Source organism: Rhinolophus sinicus, chromosome 16 (assembly GCF_057876585.1).
Source record: "Rhinolophus sinicus isolate RSI-liver-muscle chromosome 16, RSI-T2T, whole genome shotgun sequence".
Lineage (NCBI taxonomy): Eukaryota > Metazoa > Chordata > Mammalia > Chiroptera > Rhinolophidae > Rhinolophus > Rhinolophus sinicus.
This window is the reverse complement of record NC_142516.1, coordinates 2,431,407-2,447,936: the sequence shown is the minus strand read 5'-3', so window position 1 is coordinate 2,447,936 and position 16,530 is coordinate 2,431,407. Positions and strand designations below refer to the sequence as shown.

At 63.2% G+C, this 16,530-nt stretch overlaps 1 protein-coding gene across 1 annotated transcript in view; it reads left to right on the top strand.

Annotated features, from left to right (window-relative positions):
• The window catches only part of RXRA (retinoid X receptor alpha), a 98,087-nt gene that overhangs the window by 73,588 nt on the left and 7,969 nt on the right, over window positions 1-16,530 (top strand). The window contains exons 3-7 of the mRNA XM_074331328.2: window positions 2,050-2,200; window positions 2,628-2,807; window positions 11,191-11,360; window positions 14,726-14,855; window positions 15,588-15,720. Of these exons, the coding sequence (XP_074187429.1) occupies window positions 2,050-2,200; window positions 2,628-2,807; window positions 11,191-11,360; window positions 14,726-14,855; window positions 15,588-15,720 (764 nt within the window). The remainder of the gene's footprint in view (window positions 1-2,049; window positions 2,201-2,627; window positions 2,808-11,190; window positions 11,361-14,725; window positions 14,856-15,587; window positions 15,721-16,530) is intronic.

The following is a 16,530-nucleotide window of genomic DNA, read 5'->3' as shown; positions in this document are numbered from 1 at the left end:
AGGGCAGGTGGCCCCTTCCCACCCAGTGTGGTTTGGGCAACCACGGAAAGAAGAAATAAATGCCTTTGTTTTTGTCCTCGGGGCCGCCAGGCGGATCCAGCCTCACGGGTTCATGGCTGGTGTCCTGTGGGAAAGGCTGCAGCCCAGGAGAGGGCTCCTCAGTGGCTCCCCACAGTGGGGCCCCGGGGAACTCGCCCTTGTCCCCTGCTGCTGTCCCCTCACCCTCTGCTGCACCCGTTTCTTGGCTTTCTCCAAACAGGCCTTTGCTTTCCCCACCTCCAGATGTTTGTGTGGGTGGCCCCTCTGCCTGGGATGCCCACCTTCCACGTCCCAGGCCCAGCTGTTGGCATCGCCCCCGAGGCCCTGCTGAGTGCTGTGCTCTACGCCTGGTCTGTCAGGCTGCCCACAAGATCCCAGTTACCCCAGCATCGGCCCTCAGACCTGGCACTTGTGTCACCCAGTTTGGTGCACGAGGAACCTCAGGCTCAGAGAGATGAGATAACTTCCCCTAAGTCAGAGTGAAGGCAGGAGGCAGAACCCTGCCTTCCTCGTCCCCTGTGCCAGCAGGCTCTGCACGTGCAAGGATGGGACTGGGGCGAGGGAGCTCTGGGCCAGCGCACTCCCTGGGGCCTTGGTTTCCCCGTCTGCAGCACGCGGGGTCACCTGAGTGGTCACCGAGAGGCCCGAGCTCACACCGCTGCTCGGCCAGCTCCTGACTCCCTGAGTCTCCCCTCCGCATCTGGGAAGTGGGGGAGCAGCATCCCTGTGGGGCTTTCCAGGCATGAGAGGCACGCGTAGCACACAGTCCACGCCTTCCCTTAGCCCCTTCCTTCCTTCCCTCTTGTCTGGGACACGCTCCTGACACCTGCACAGGGCACCTCGGACCGCCACGCAGGTGGAGATGGCCTCCTGGCCTCCCTGCCGCCCACCTGTGTCCCGAGGGGGTTGGTCATCCCACCTGGACGGAGGAAGGGCCTGGAGCGGCCGGGGCTGGGAGAATCACCCTGGCGCGGGGGGGGGGGGGGGGGCTGTGAAACTGATTTGGGGTGGTTTCTGCTCTGTGTGCTTTGAGCACCAAGCCCTTCCTGTCCCGTGAGAAAGGAGGATGGGAGTTGGGGGCCATGGGGAAGGAAGGGGGTGAGGTTCCTGTGTGTAGGAGGGACCCGGGGCTACCAGGGGGCATCGCAGTGGCTGCTGCCCGTCCCCAGAGACAGCTGCTCTACCCGATTTCCGCCTTTGTCAGGGGTTTGCAGAAGTGGGGGTGCTGGGGGCTGCCCAGCTGGGGTCCTGGTGCCTGGAGGAGACAGGCTGGCTTGCGGGATGCAGCGGGAAGCACCTCTGGGCCCTTAGCGCTGACGGGAGAGCTGGGGTGGACACAGCGGAACCAAAACTGCTGTGTCATTCTAGCCGTGGCAGCTGTTGCCAGGGTGACGGGTGAGTTTCCCACGCTTCCTCCGGTGTGGCGGCAGGCGGCCGTAGGCAGGGCGGACAGGCGATGGTGTCCCTGCCAGCGGATTCCCAAGGGGTGTCTCCATCCTGCTCTCCTTGGGTCACGTGATCAGAGACCCCGCCCTGTCCCCCAGGCCTGGGCAGTGTGGCCCCCAGCTCTCCTCCCTACTCTCTGAACAGGCCTCCGTGCCCATCTGTGGGTTGGGGTCCCCAAAGCTCCTGCCTCACCGGGAGGGTCATGGGGCTCACGCTGTCGTGTCAGGGAGTGCCCAGTAATGGCAGGCGGTTCTCACTTAGACGTGAGCAGGGGCTTTGCGGGGTCCTCCTTCTGAGGCCTGGGGTCGACCTTGGGAAGCGGGAGCCCTGAGGACAGGATGGTCTCCAGCGTGGCTGAGCAAGCCAGGGCCAGGTGTCCAGCCCGTGCTTGGCGGGGCTCAGCCCTGCTGCTCCCCAGCTGTGTGGCCTGGAGTGGGCAGGGCCCTTCTCTGAGCCTCGGTTTCCCTCTCTGTGAAGTGGGGGTGTGGCAGCACCTTCCTCAGCACAGGGCTCCTGGGGAGACAGTGGCACGTGCCAGGGCTGAGCCCCGTATCCCTTCCTCAGCTCAACTCGCCCATGAACCCCGTCAGCAGCAGCGAGGACATCAAGCCCCCACTGGGCCTCAATGGCGTCCTCAAAGTCCCGGCCCACCCCTCAGGGAACATGGCGTCCTTCACCAAGCACATCTGTGCCATCTGTGGGGACCGCTCCTCAGGTAGGCCACAGAGCGCCGCGGGACAGCAGGACCCTCGGGCGGGGTGCTGGGTGGGGGTGCTGGGGGGTGGGATGTGGGGACCACGAGCCCGGCCAGGCCAGCCAGCGGTGCTCAGAGCTCCGAGGGTGTTTCACATGGACCTTCTGGTGTTCTCACATCAGGGAGACAGGAAGTAGGGGACACCACCGTGGGCAGGTGGTCCGGGGGCTCCTGCAGAGGAGGCAGCTGCCGGTGGCAACGATGACAAAGGGCAGCACAGGCTGTCCTCTCTCTGGGCAAAGGGCTCCTCGCATCAATTCTGAACCCCGACAGTCCCCGGGCCAGAACAGCTGTCCCCTCTGGGGCCGCCAGCTCAGACGTGGAGAGCGCAGGGACCCGCGGGGGTGGGGTGGGTGCAGGCCGCTCAGGGCCCACTGCCCCGCCACAGGCAAGCACTACGGCGTGTACAGCTGCGAGGGCTGCAAGGGCTTCTTCAAGCGGACGGTGCGAAAGGACCTGACCTACACCTGCCGGGACAACAAGGACTGCCTGATCGACAAGCGGCAGCGCAACCGCTGCCAATACTGTCGCTACCAGAAGTGCCTGGCCATGGGCATGAAGCGGGAAGGTAGGCTGCGGGCGCCGGCGGCACCGGGCGGGCGTGGGGCAGTCAGGGGCTCCGGGCGGGCACCAGGCGGGCGTGGGGCAGTCGGGGGCTCCGGGCGGGCACCGGGCGGGCATGGGGCAGTCGGGGGTGCCGGGCGGGCACCAGGCGGGCGTGGGGCAGTCGGGGGCTCCTTGGTGTTCCCTGACACAGGGTCCGGCCGGCTCCCTTGCATACCTCTGGTGACGGGCACTCCCTCCCTCCAGAGTCTGCTGCTCTGCTCGGGCAGTGCGTCCCTGTGGGCAGTGCTCTCACTCAGCAGACCTTACTGAGCGCCTGCTGTATGCCGGGCTCTGGAGGCACAGAAGAGACAGCCTCGGTCCTGCCAGCAGCTTCCAATCCCGCTGGGGACAGGCATTGCTCAAACCCTCTTCACAGCTGTAGTGTGCTGTGCCCAGTGGGTGACTCTGGGAGACGGGTAGAGAAGCACAATGCGGGCTGTGCTGGAGGTGGCAGGTCGGGGCAGGAAGGAACAGGCTGGCATGGTGGGAGCCCTGGGGCTGTGTCCAGGAGGCCGTGGTGAGGACATACTGATGGAGACGCGGGGGGGCAGGGAACTCCTGAGTCTACTGGATGCTGGGGTCGAACTGTGCTCCGTTCTCCTGCAAACCTGGTGGACATGATCTGCAACGGCCAGGCCCTGGGAGCAGTGGGGCTCAAGCTGCTGGCCTCTGGGCCTTGGATGCGTGAGCCCATTTTTCTGACAGCATTTGTCAGGGGTGGGGTGGGGTCAGGTAGAAAGAAGGTCACTCCACCATGGCTGCTCCTGTGGCCCACACGTGGCTGCTGTGTGTCCATCTCCTTCCCACCGGCACCTCACTCGGTCCCCTGCTGGTGTCTCATCACCAAGGACTGTCCTCTTGTGGTGGCTGCAGCTTTCATCTCATCCCGTTTCTTACCTTTTTTTTTTTTTTTTTTGCGCCTCCTCAGCCCCGATTGTTCTTGTTCAGAAACTGAAAGCTCTGTAGGGCCACGGGGTCCTGCAGGATTTCCTTCCTGAGGTCACATGGGTGAGCGGAGCAAGGTGATGTGGGTAGGGGCTTGTGGCAGCCCCGTTTCCTGCAGCTGGCACCACTCCCAGCGAGGGGCAGCGGGGCCGTGGACCCCAGAGGGGGTCACACAGTGCTGGGCCCACCCTTCCTAGTGCAGGTCCAGGCGTGTCCAGGTCACACACAGGCCTGGAACCTGGGCCTCAGGCTCCCAGTGCAGACCTCATTCCTGCAGGCGAGCGAGAGAGCCGAGGAAGCATGTGCCCGGCTCCGCTGCCCCTGGGTGCCGTGTAGTCAGGGAAGGCTTGCTGGAGGTGGTGAATGCTGTATTGTTTCTGAAGGATGGAAACTTGGGTTGGGGGCAAGTGTGTGGTAGGCAGTGGATGGGTATGGAGCCTGGCCGAAGGGTTGGGTGCCAGTGTGCCGGCAGGAGAGTGGGGACCCTGGCATGCAGCTCCAGGCTCACGGCTCCCTGGAGGACACTGCAGCACCGGGCAAGCTTGGGTTAGTGCCCAAGATTGCTGACTCACTGAGCTCACCACTCCTGGCGCTGGGTACCACACTGGCGCTGGGCAGACAGCAGTGAGCTGTGCGCACCCATCCGTGGAAAGTGACATCACAGCCAGGCAGCACCCCCACCCCCGCTGTGACCAGTGCCGACTTGGGGAGGGTGCAGGGCACCGCGGGCGCCCAGAGGGGCACCTGCCCGATCTTGGGCATCAGGCAAGGCTTGGGCGGGAGGTGGCCCGGCTGACACCTGAAGAGTGGGAAGGTTTTAGGGACACCACTTGCCCAGCCGGAGGGAACAGCTTGCGCACAGGCCGAGAATGTCAGCAGATGGGGCACACTGCAGGGCATGGATGCCACCTCAGGCCCCAGAGAGTGACCTTCCGCAGGGTCCTGGGACTGTCCAGTGAACACTGACCCCTTCCTGCGGCCCCTCAGCGTGTCCACCTGCGAGCCTCAGGGTCATCAGATTCCAGCTTCCTGTCCCCTCGAGGCCGGGGGGAGAGTGGGCACTGCTCCATCTCATCCCAGTGGAGCTTCAGAGTCAGGGCTGGGGAGACCTGGCATCCCCTGTCTGGCCCTCTCCTGGCACCCACCGATGACAGGGGCCCGTGCCGAGTGGCTCTTAGGGGCACCTGCTATGTACAGAACCTGACTGGGGACTCGCCCGATCTCTGTACATTGTGTCACTCACCCACGCTGCTGTGATGCTGTCCCCACACGTCATACATAGAGAGACGGGGCACTTGGGGCGTCTCAGGGCCAGTGCATGAGGTGGGGGCTGCATCCCTCGTCTCCGCGCTCAGTTTTGATGGGACAGTCTGGTGCTTCAGGCACGTTCCAGAGGTAGATGGGCCCTGAGGCCTGAATTCCTGGCCGTTAGATAAATACCTGTCCCACCAGGACCTCTTCTCCTTTACCGCCTCTTGGATTTATGTCATGAACGTGCCGTACAGCTCTCATGCCCCAAACACAGCATGAAACGGCCTCATGGGCTGTGGAGGTGGCTCTGTGTGGCCCTGAGAGTCTGAGGGTGGGTCTCAAGAAGGAGGGACAGGCCCTTGCGCCAAGTAGTCTCTGTCCCTGGGCATGTGACTCCCCACTGAGGTGGCACCCCGTCGTGTTTCCTGGTGCCGGCGGGGGCCCAGTCCACAGCCGTACTCGGGAGGGGTGACTGGTGGCCCCGTGTGGCCCCAGTGCCGTGCCTCCAGGAACCTCCATGGTCTCCCAGGATGAGTGGCACAGAGGGGTTACCCCTGCCCCACACCTGCCGTGCAGCCTGCAGCTGGCTGCTGGGCACTGCGCCCTCCCCTGGAAGTGGTCCTGAGAGAGCTCCTCTCCTCTGCTGTCCTGGGCAAACCACTCCAAGGAGGACCCACGCCCTGGCAGTGACGGCACAGGCCACATGAGTAGGGTCAGCGTGGCAGCTCAGGACACTCTTGGCCAGGAGCATAGGGTGTGAGCCGTAGGCGCCCAGCGCCAGCCTGCGCCCTCAGTGCCAGCCTGCGCCCTCAGTGCCAGCCTGCGCCCTCAGTGCCAGCCCTGGGCCCTCAGTGCCAGCCCTGGGTGGGCAGCTGTGCCGACTCGCCTTGAAGTCAACGACCCCTTGGTGAGGCTGCGATCACACCTGTTACAGGTGAGGAAACTGAGGCTGGCGCCCAGGCAGCATTGCCCAGTGCAGTGGTGGGAGGGGCAGCTCAGGGCTGGCACCTGGCTGGCTGACCACAGGGAGAGCCCAGGAGGGTTTGGCTCAGGGCTGACGGGACCCCACCCCCTTGGGCCAATGAGGGTTGCTGCAGGCGGATGGCATCTGGTGTTGGCCAATGGTGGGGCCTGCGCACACAAGCAGCCACCAGGGACTCGTTCCGCAGCATTCCGGGGGGAGGCGGGGGGGGGGCAGAGGCCCAGGTGGGAAATGCCACTCAGGCCAGCCCTCCACCGGGCTGAGCCCGGGCCTGTCTGCTTGAGCACGTGGTAGCAGGGCTTGGGGCATACAGGTGCCTCTGGTCTGATGGGGCAGGCAGGCCCTGTGCTTTGGGGTTCCCAGCCTGATGGGGAGACCTGGCCCCCACCGCGGGTGACACTGGCCCAGGCTGGAGGGGGCCATCCTGCTGCCCCCACCTCTCTGCTTCCTCCTCCAGGAAGGCCTCTCCCCGTTTCCTTCCTGCCTCCTTTGCTTCCTGTGCCCCGTCTCCTGACTCTGAAGGACTGGGGTACGGAAATGGCAGTGTCTGGTGTGTGTGTGTGTGTGTGTGTGTGTGTGTGTGTGTGTGCGCTTACGCACAGGCACGTGTGGCTCCACACATTTCTACTGCAGAGGAGCCCTGGCTGAGTTCGAGTGCCGCCCTGTCCCCACTGGCAAGTGACTGCCCCTCTGGGCCTGTTTCCTCATGTGTACAGTGGGGTCAGCGGAGGTTCCCCCACCCCGGGCTTGTTGGGAGGAACGTGGCAGGTGGTGGCGCCACTGTGCCTGGCTGGTGCAGGGGTTGGACAGCAGTGACCACTGACGGCATCTGTGCACGCTGCCGTGGGGTCATGTGACCATTCGCCTTGTCTTAGATTGCATCCCTTAAGGGCACGTCCTCTGAGCTAGGGGGCCGTAACTTGCCGTGTGGCCTCTGTCAGGGCGCCTCTTCTCCTGGTCTCAGTTGCCCTGGCCTTTAGACCAGGTGGTTGGGCCAGAGGCTTTTGGTGAAATTCATTCTTGCCTTCCCCCTGGGGCCATATAAGGGACAGAGGAAGGTCCCAGCCTCTAGCAGTGCCCAAAGCAGAAGAGGCGGCAGGGCCAGGGCTCCCATCAGCTGTGGGCACCCCATCCCACCTCCCTGCTTCCTGCCGGGCCCTGGGAGCCTAGAGGGGTGGTCCTGGGGTGGCAGGGTCAGGATTGTCCTACTCTGGCCGAAGAGCTGCTGCTGCTCCTTGCGTCAGTGGGTCTCGTGATGGTGGGGACCCTGGTTGTGTTGGGAGTTGAATCCCCTTCCCGTGCATGTGTTTGGTTGCTGGTGGGGGGAGGGCCGGTCTTCGTGGGGATCCCCAGCTTCCTGTGCCTGGCACACTCAGGGCTGGATGGTAACGAGGACCTGTTTTCCCAGACGCCTCCTGCCTGAGGCTTCCCGGCGCCAGCAGAATGTAAGTCAAACATAACTTCATCTAGAAGGTGATGGAGCTGGCAGAGCATAAATCCCAGTTCTCTCCTGCCCCCTCCGCCGTCTATAAATAAAACCATAATATTTATAATGACACTGCTCAGAGCTGCCGGGCCCTTGGCGGCTTCAAAGTGCTTTTACAAAGCCTCCACTAATTAATTCTTGGCCGCCCCGGAGGAGGCAGGTGTGAGGAACCCTCTCCTGCCTGCCCGGGTGCTGCTGCCACCCCCAGGGCCACCCTCAGTGAGCTCAGGCTCCCTGCGCCCAGGGACTGTCTGTGGAGAGGGAGGAAATCCCTATAACCAGGCCACACTGGGGAGCATGGGAGCGGGAGGCGCGGTGACAAAGCTGCGAGCATCTGTAGGGCACCTCCTCGTGGACCCAGCCTAAGGCCGGTGCTGTCACTCCCATTCTAGGGCTGAGGAAGCTGGAGCATGGTGGCTGGGGACTGGCCTGGGGCCGCACCGCTGTCGGAGGCAGAGCAGGGTCTGGGCACCTGGGGCTGTCTGACTCAGAGCTTGCCACTAAGCTGCCCACGGTCCTGAGAGCTCAGCCATGCGCCTTGGGCTGTCTGGGCCTCAGTTCCCCTCCCTGGTACAATGAGGTGGTGGAGCTAAACCACGTGCCTCTCAGCAGTGTCCTGGCTCTGCCCAGGGGACTGACCCTGGAGACCCCATCCTAAGGTCTCAGGGACACGGCCCCACCTGGGCTCTGGGTCCCTGTCACCCTGGTGTTGGCCCAGTCTGCCTGTGTAGCTGCCTCCTACCGGTGGGTTCTGCTGGCCTGTGACCCTGTCCACTGTGACAGAGGGTGACCCAGCACCCCCATATGGAGGGGTTGGGAAGCCTGACTGGGGAGTCCTGAAGCCCAACTGGCATCCACAACCCTGTGGGCTCCTTGCCCTCTGCCGCCAGCCTGTGCTCCCTACCTAGCCCCCACCTGCTGTCAGATTTTCCAGAATTGCCAGACCTGCAAAAACTTGGACTCGAGTCCTCCTGCTTGGCTCCCTGGCCCAGCTGGTATGGTCCGAAGGTGTTGGCCGGCCCGACCTTGAGTCTCGCTATGTGGATGGAAAGTTCCTCGCTTGACTCAGTCCTTTGGGTGTTGGAGAGCGCAGCCCCTGGCATGGGGGCAGCTCTAAATATCCATGTGTCCACACAAGGAGGGTGCAGGGCCTGTCCTCAGAGAGCCCTGAGGTACCAGAGGGGCACAGATGGGCCTGGCATCTCTGAATGGCCATCGGTGGGGGCCCGGCAAGAAGTACTCGGCTCGGGGTGGTAGAGAGGTGTTGCGGGGACTGTAACAGCACTGTGGGTGGTGTGATGGGAGTGACGCCGCCGATGTGGGGATCCCCCAGCACCAGCGGGGAGCCCTCGACCCCAGGCCTGGAGGAGTGAGGGGACATGGGCGTGGAGAGCCTGGGGGAGGGCTGTTCACCGGGTTCAGCGCCCTTCAGGAGGAAGTGGCCGTGGAGAACCGTGGTGGGGCAGGGTGGGCACCAGAGCTGTGGGCACCCCCTGCCTCCTCCCACCCTCCTCTCTCCTGCTGGTTCCTTTTATTGGCCAAGCCCTTCCAGAAACCAAGGGGGAAGGGGTCTGGTGAGGCCGCTCCAAGCTCAGGCCCTGGAAGCAGGGCAAGGCGTGGGTCTGGAGTGCAGTGGTGGTCCCGTGACAGCCAGTGTCTGAAAGAACGAGGGACTGTGTGTGCCCCATAGAGATGTCCTGGGGGGAGGATGAGCCGTCTGAGGCCCAGGGAGCAGTAGTGCTTGGGAGCCCCCTGAGGGCCTGCACCTTCTCGCCCTCTGGAAGCCACTGCGCTGTGCATGGGACCAGGAATGCGGAGGGGGTGTGAGGAGAAGGCTGCCAGGCTGCGGCTCGGAGCTGCTGTGGGGTGGGAAACCTGGGGTGGGTCAGAAATAGAAGGAGAGCCAGGTGGGCTTGGGTCTGGGTGGAGGGAGGGAGGCAGCCGCCTCTGGCTGTCCTGGGGGGCATCCTCGGGAGGCCTGAGCCCCCTCGCTGAGCCCCCACCGCCAGGGCTGGCGGGAGGCTGGGTCGTGTGCCAGCACCAATAACTGTCGGTGTCAGCCAGCTGAGCATGCTCCTGGGTGAGAGTGGGAGTGGGGGCTGCAGAGTTGGCTTCCTGCACGTCCACCCCTGGTGTCCCGAAGGAGCAGGCCACTTACCAGGGCCTCTCACGTGCACCCGGGGGGCAGCATGGTCACCAGGGGATGACGGAGGTGGCTGCCACATGGCCTGGGCCGAGCAGGGTGGGCCGGGGGCTTTTCCCCACCCCCTCCCCCCGTTGCGGCAGGGCCCAGGGAAGTCTGTCCTGGAGGGCAAGGCTGGGAGTCAGGGTCTCTTCCATGTCGTGAGGGCCAGCAGCTCCCAGTTCTCAACAGCCCTGGTATTTCCTGTAGAGAGCGAGCCGCCATGCCTCTGGGGTGCTGTGGGGGGATCCAGGTCTGGCCTGGGGGGCTCTCCCAGCTCAGGAAGATCTCCGTGTCCTACTAGGAGCCTTGTGGACTGGGGTGTGGCTCCAGGAGGTAGGCCAGCTCTGCCTGTCCTGGTCCTCCCAGGGGTCTGCCAGCTCTAGCTCGGGGCTGGGGGCTGTTTCTAGGCCCTTCCCCTCAGTGGAATGGGCCTGTGCACAGAAGTTTCCATGCAACGCTCTGCAAGTTGCTTCGCCCAAATGCCCACTCTTGTGGAGTCCCCAGGGACCCTGAGGGGCCTTGTCCGGGAGGGGCGGGGGGGACTGAGGATCCGGCCCTGAGGAGGCTGTGGTACCCTGGATACTTGGTGGGGGGGGGGGGCATCAGGACAGCTTCTCTGGCCCAGCAGAGCACAACCCAGGAGGGGCAGCTCAGGTGGGCTCCGGGGAGGACCGCCCATCCTGAGGCTGCCGTCAGCCACACGATGGCATCGGGGGTGTGCCTGAGAGACACGGCCCTGACACACAGCTCAGGCTGTACTGGTGCCGTGCGGGCAGCCCTTCCAGCCCCACACCAGGCTCAGGGAGGTCCCAGCCCCTCTTGGGAAGTCTGAGGTCTGTGAACGCCCAGCATGGGGTGCCCTGGCCTCCTTGGCCTTCCTCCCACATGAGTCTCCTTGGGGACAGAGTTGAAGTGAACCCCTCTATGTCTGCTTCCTCTCATCAGCTTCTCTTCCTGGGCTCCCGGAAACCCGGCCACCCCAAGTCCCCCGTTTGCTCAGTCCTCCATCCTGGTGCGGCTGCCCCCTCCCCGCCCCCAGGTAGAGCATCTGTGCTCTGGCTCTGGGCCTTTGCACACGCCGCCCCCTTTGCCTGAATTGTTGTTCCTGTTTTTCCTGCTCCTTCAATGTCATTGCCCCTTCTTCTGGGAAGCCTTCCTGGCTCTGCCTGAGTCCATAGCCCATCAAAGCCCCTTCCCTCTCCATCTTGGATCCCTGCTGAACCATCAGCTTCATTAGAGCCAGGCCCTATCTGCCCTGGCCTATGCCTCGCCTGGGTGGGACCTGGTGTGAACATTAGTTGAGTGAATTAATGAGAGGCAGGCATGCTCTGTATTCTCAGAACGCACAGCCACTGAGAGGTCAGGCTTGGGACAGAAGTGAGGTCACCATTGGCTGGCCCTGGCAGGGACACTGGTGCTGTGGGCAGCACTTGGCCTGTCAGAGGAGGGGCTGCCGTGGGCGCTGCCGGCTGACCCGCCACCTCCCCACGCGGCAGCCGTGCAGGAGGAGCGGCAACGGGGCAAGGACCGGAGCGAGAACGAGGTGGAGTCCACGAGCAGCGCCAATGAGGACATGCCCGTGGAGAAGATTCTGGAGGCCGAGCTGGCAGTCGAGCCCAAGACCGAGACGTACGTGGAGGCGAACGTGGGGCTGAACCCCAACTCGGTGAGTGCAGCCCGCCCACGTGGCCTCCCCCGAGAACTGTCATTCTGGGGGCTGTTGGCCCCAGTGAGCGCCCCCGGGTGGAGACCCCAACTGTTGGGAGCCCTGCTGATGAGGTAGGTGTGCAGTCATGCCCCGTCCATGGGTGGGGGACGTTCTGATTCTTTGACTCAAAGCCAGGACTTGGCACTTATTTTCATGCTTCGTGTTGTCTCTGGCCCGTGGTCCAGCTGGGTGTCAGGGGTCTTGTGTCTGCCCCAGGTTTGCCAGTAGGATCGTGTCTAGACTTTACGTGTGTCTCCCATGTGGGTTCTGGGGCTGGGACCAGAGCCCGGTGGCCGGCCCCGTACAGCCTGTCCAGGCTGCCTCTGAGGTCACCCTGGCGTCTCTCCCTCCGTTCTCGCCCTGGCTCACAGTGGCCCAGACACACCCTGCGTGTCCACACCCCAACCCCAGGGCCTTGGCACATGCTCCTCCTGCTGATTCCTCCGCAGGCTTCAGTCTTGGCTAAGGTGTCACTTGCTCAGGGAGCCCTTGTCTCCTAGGGCCTGCTTGTGCCCCTGCCCAAGTGGGCCTGGCCCATTAGGTGGGCTCAGAGCCCTGATCTTTCCCTTCAAGACCCATAGCATGTGGTGGTCTCATGGCGGTGTGTGTGGTGAGTGAAGGCCCCCTCCTCGCCGTGAGGCTGGGGTTGGCGTCCTAGCTGTAGCTGCTCCTCGCTGCCCAGCTCGGGCAAGGACAAGAGCCCTGACCTGAGGGTGGGTGCCTGTACATGGCCCTCACCCCAAGTTTAAGAGTGTGGGGTCCCCTCTGATATGCCCCCAAGGCTCCCGCAGGCTGAGGCCCCCGATGGCTGGGTGCCAGGCCAGTCCTGCTTCCTGTGCTCTGATGGGACGCCCAGTCACGAAACCCTGGGCCCTGGAGGTGCTGGGCTCACCTCCTCTGTCCCGGCGAGGGGAAGGACGCCAGATGGGAGGGTTTCATGATTGAGCAGAAACTCCAGAAGAAAAATCAGGAGATCGGCCAAGGGTTGCCAGCTTCTAATTTTGTCAAGTAAGGACATTATTTAGAAATAGCAAGCGTGGCATTTGCTCTCCTTGGTTTCAGAGCAGGCGAGGTGGTTGTGGCTGCAAAGGCAGGTGGCTGGTGGGGGGCGGGGCTTCACCGGGTGGCCCCATGATTCCACGAACAGCTCTGCCTTCTTGCGTCTGACCTAACGCTGCAGCTTCCTGTGGGTTGGCCTGGATCCCCTTCTGGATGGCTCCTTAGGCCCCTTCCCTCCGATGGCCCAGGAGGGGCAACTCACCCAGCATCACGCATGGCAGCGGGTACCTCTCTAGCCCTGGGGGAGCCTTGAGCCTCTGCCGGAGGAGGGGAGTCCTACTATCATCTCCAAAGACAGCAACTGTCCTTCCTGCTCAGGCACAGGATGGGAGCTCATTGAACATTTGCTGTCGAATGAGGCCCATTTGTTTGAGTGAGAATCAAGGCTCAGAGAAGTTAAGTGTTTACTGGAGGCCACACAGCATGATGGCGCAGGGAGGGGCTGGAACCCCTCCCAGCCCCTCCCCACAGGGGAGCCCCCTCCAGCCCTTATCTCCTGTGCAGGGCACATCAGTCACCCACAGCTCCAGCCCCCCATGTCCTGTCTTCACCCGTTCCAGATGCACAGCGGACATGTGAGCTGTGCGTCCACCTGTGAGGCCCCGGCCGGCCTGGGAGCGGCTCAGGGTGACAGCTCGTCACCCGGGCCTGCTCTGGGCCCCTTGAGGGCTCTGAGGGGGCTGTTGGCAGTGGCCAGGAGAAGACCCGTTTGCTGGGGCTTCCGTATGGCGCCCTCACCAGGTCTGCTTCACACCTCACCTCCCCACATGGCTCGCTGGGCCGCTCCCCACCAGGCCTGGGCTCCCGCAGCACGGGGCTGCTCTGTGTCATGGAGAGGCAAGGTCCATGGTGCTTTCCTGATAGCCACATGGCAGGAGGCACATGAGGCTCTGAGAAGTAGAGCCTGGCCGTAGTGCTGCCTCCTAGGGCACTGCCTCCGGCATGGCTGGCTGCTGGGCATGTCACATGCATGAACCGGGGACCTCGTGCAGGCCTGTGGCTGCCGGTCGTTGATCAGGTGGGGTGAAGGTGAATGCCCGCAGGGGTGCTGGGCATGGGCACTTGGTGTCCTGCCCCTGTGAGCTGGGCATCCAGGTGCTGCCCCAAGAGGTCTGCTGGGGGACGGAGGTGGGAACGCGGAGCCGTGGGCCAGCCCCTCGCAGCTCAGGGGTTTTGGCACAAAGGTGGCTACAGGGGTCATGTAGGTGTGGAGCCCTGCCCACCGCTTCCCACTGGGGGTCCCTGGCTGCTCTGGCCAGTGCCCTGCAAGCCCCCGCTGATGCCTTTCCCTGCGGCTCCAGGCACCCGCTCTACAGGCCCTAGCCCTGCCCCACCTGGTGGCCTCGGTGACAACTTGCCACTGGGTCTCCTGGGAGAGCCCTCAGCCAGCCCTTCACGCAGCCTGGAGTGTTTAGATTGTGCGTTGCTTATGGGCAGAGAGTTTCTGTCAGGGAAGCTCTTCAAAGGCCTTTCTTCCATGAGGAGCACCGGTCACTGGAGAGTCCGCTTCTGGCTAGAAGTTTCCGGAAGGGCCTCTGTTGCCATTCTGTCTGTGTGCCACCTTTGCCTCTGGTAGGAAGATACAGCCCAGGAGGAGCCAGGACTGCCCAGTGGCTGGGCCACCGTGCCCGCCGGAGTACACTCCAGTCCCAACACCCACCCCACGTCCCAGCTTCCTTGCCTGTGGCACAAGGCCCCTGCCCCCTGCGGTGGGATTAAATGGGTCACAGGTTGGATGACCTGCCTGTGGCTGCTGTAATGACCACGAACTGAGTGCTTAAAACAACCCAGATTTAGTACCTCACTCTTCTTGGCATCAGACCCACGGGATAAAGTCAGGGTGTCAGCAGGGCTGCTTCCTCCTGGGGCAGCACCCCTTCCGGGCCTTTCCCAGGGCTGGAGGCCTCCACGCCCTTTGGCTCGCGGCCCCTTCCTCCAGCTTCGAGGCTGCAGTGTCTTCTCTCCTCCGACCTCTGCTCCGTCCTCACACCTTCTCTCCGACTCTGACCTCCTGCTCCCTCTAGTAAGGACCTCGTGATGTCACCGGGCCCCACTGCACCATCCAGGGTCATCTCCCGTCTCAAGGTCGCTAACTCAGTCATGTCTGCCAAGTCCCTTTGGCCGCGTGAGGTCACATAGTCACAGGTTCTGGGGATTCAGACATGGGAGCCTTTGGGGGCTGCTTTCAGCTCACCCTGGGCAGAGTGGGGCCTGGTCTGGGCTGTCCACATGGTACTCATTGCGGTGCCCCCTCCCTCACCTAGCCCAATGACCCTGTCACCAACATTTGCCAAGCGGCAGACAAGCAGCTCTTCACCCTCGTCGAGTGGGCCAAGCGGATCCCGCACTTCTCTGAGCTGCCCCTGGACGACCAGGTCATCCTGCTGAGGGCAGGTGAGTGGCCGGGCTGGCGGGACTGGTGGGGCATTGAAGAGTCACTCTGACTCACTGTGTGCCAGGGCACCCCTGCCCCTCCCTGGGCCCGTGTCCCCTCTGTCCACGGGGCTCATTCTTGCTTTGTCGGCTTGTAGTCAGGATTAGCTGGGACAATCCATGAGCTACTGTCAGCCGTGAAGCCAGAACCTTCCCCGTGCTCGGGAGTGGTGGCTATGACATGACTGCTCTTATTGAAGACGGCTTCATGTTGTCCTGTTTAAAGGGGTCATTGAAACACTCTAGCCCTTTTCTTAAACCTTTGATGCCTCCCCTGGTTTGTCTGTGCTCCGAGAGCGAGAGTGGCCTGTGGCTCTAACACACCTTGTTTCGGGGGAGTAATTTGCTATTTTGTGCTGTTCCCCGTTGCACACGTTGATCTCTGAGTTTGCTGTCGGGACCACACTGTTCCGTGGACGTCCCAGAGAATTGTGGGAGCGCACCTGCGCGCTCCGTGGCACCAGCATCCTGCACTTGCCGAAGGCGCGTGCCCTGGGCCCACGAGTGTGGGAATGCCTGGGTTAAACAGCCAGAGCTGTTCTGTGCTCAGGGCCTCCACTGTGTTGCGTGCGCTGTGGAAGAAAGGTGCTCAGAACCCCCTTCCTGTGGAGCCGTTCATGGGGCTAGCGTCCCGTGGAGCCCGCTGTGGGAGCTCGGGCTAGGGGCCGCCGCGTGACCGTGTGTCCCCCCCAGGCTGGAACGAGCTGCTCATCGCCTCCTTCTCGCACCGGTCCATAGCCGTGAAAGATGGGATCCTTCTCGCCACCGGGCTCCACGTCCACCGGAACAGCGCCCACAGCGCAGGTGTGGGCGCCATCTTTGACAGGTGGGGTGGCCCTCGGCCACATTCACGTCGGGCTTAGCGTGTGTCTGTTTGTGAAGGTTACAAATGCGGGGAAGTAGAGCAAAGCGCAAGGACGAAGACGAACCCTTCAAAGTCCCGCATCCGGGGACACTCGGCAGCCACTAGCATTGGGGTTTATTTCCCTCCAGTTCTTTTCTGAAACTCCTGTATAGGGGAAGGAAGGCTGCACTCTTTTAAAAGCAACACTGGCTTACGTCGTGGATACAGTTATACCGTGTCCTTTTTGACCCGATAAAAGGAGTGCGCTTTGCCGCGTTGTGGACTCTCAGGGGACGTGTCAGGGACGCATCACAGCCCACGTGTGTCTGATGTGGCCACCTGCCTGGCCGTGCCACTCCCGGCACCTTCCCGATGTCTGCACACCCCCCAAGGGCAGCACTGGTCACACAGCAGGCCCACGCCCAGGGCCGGGTGGCCTGTCTCCGTTCAGGTCACTCCAGGAACCCAGCCCGTTTGCACGTCCCCAGGCGAGCTGGACAGCAGCTGTCCATCCTTGTCTCTGGCTGGCTCCTACAATCCCAGAGGGCCCACGGCAGGCCTGGGCCTCCGGGGACCTGGCTATCGCTTTGTCCAGCTGGAGTGGGCAGGGCTGAGAGGGGTATCACAGGTCCCTCGGGTGGGGTGCTACAGCACAGGGGTGGTGAATGAGAAGGGGCAGGCCACAGGGAAGGGTCCACGGCAAGCCCCTGAGTATGGGAGCCCTAAAGATGGACAGTCCCCCACTTACCCACAAGGCAGGGAGGAATAATTGCAGAAAATGTGCTGCGCTGT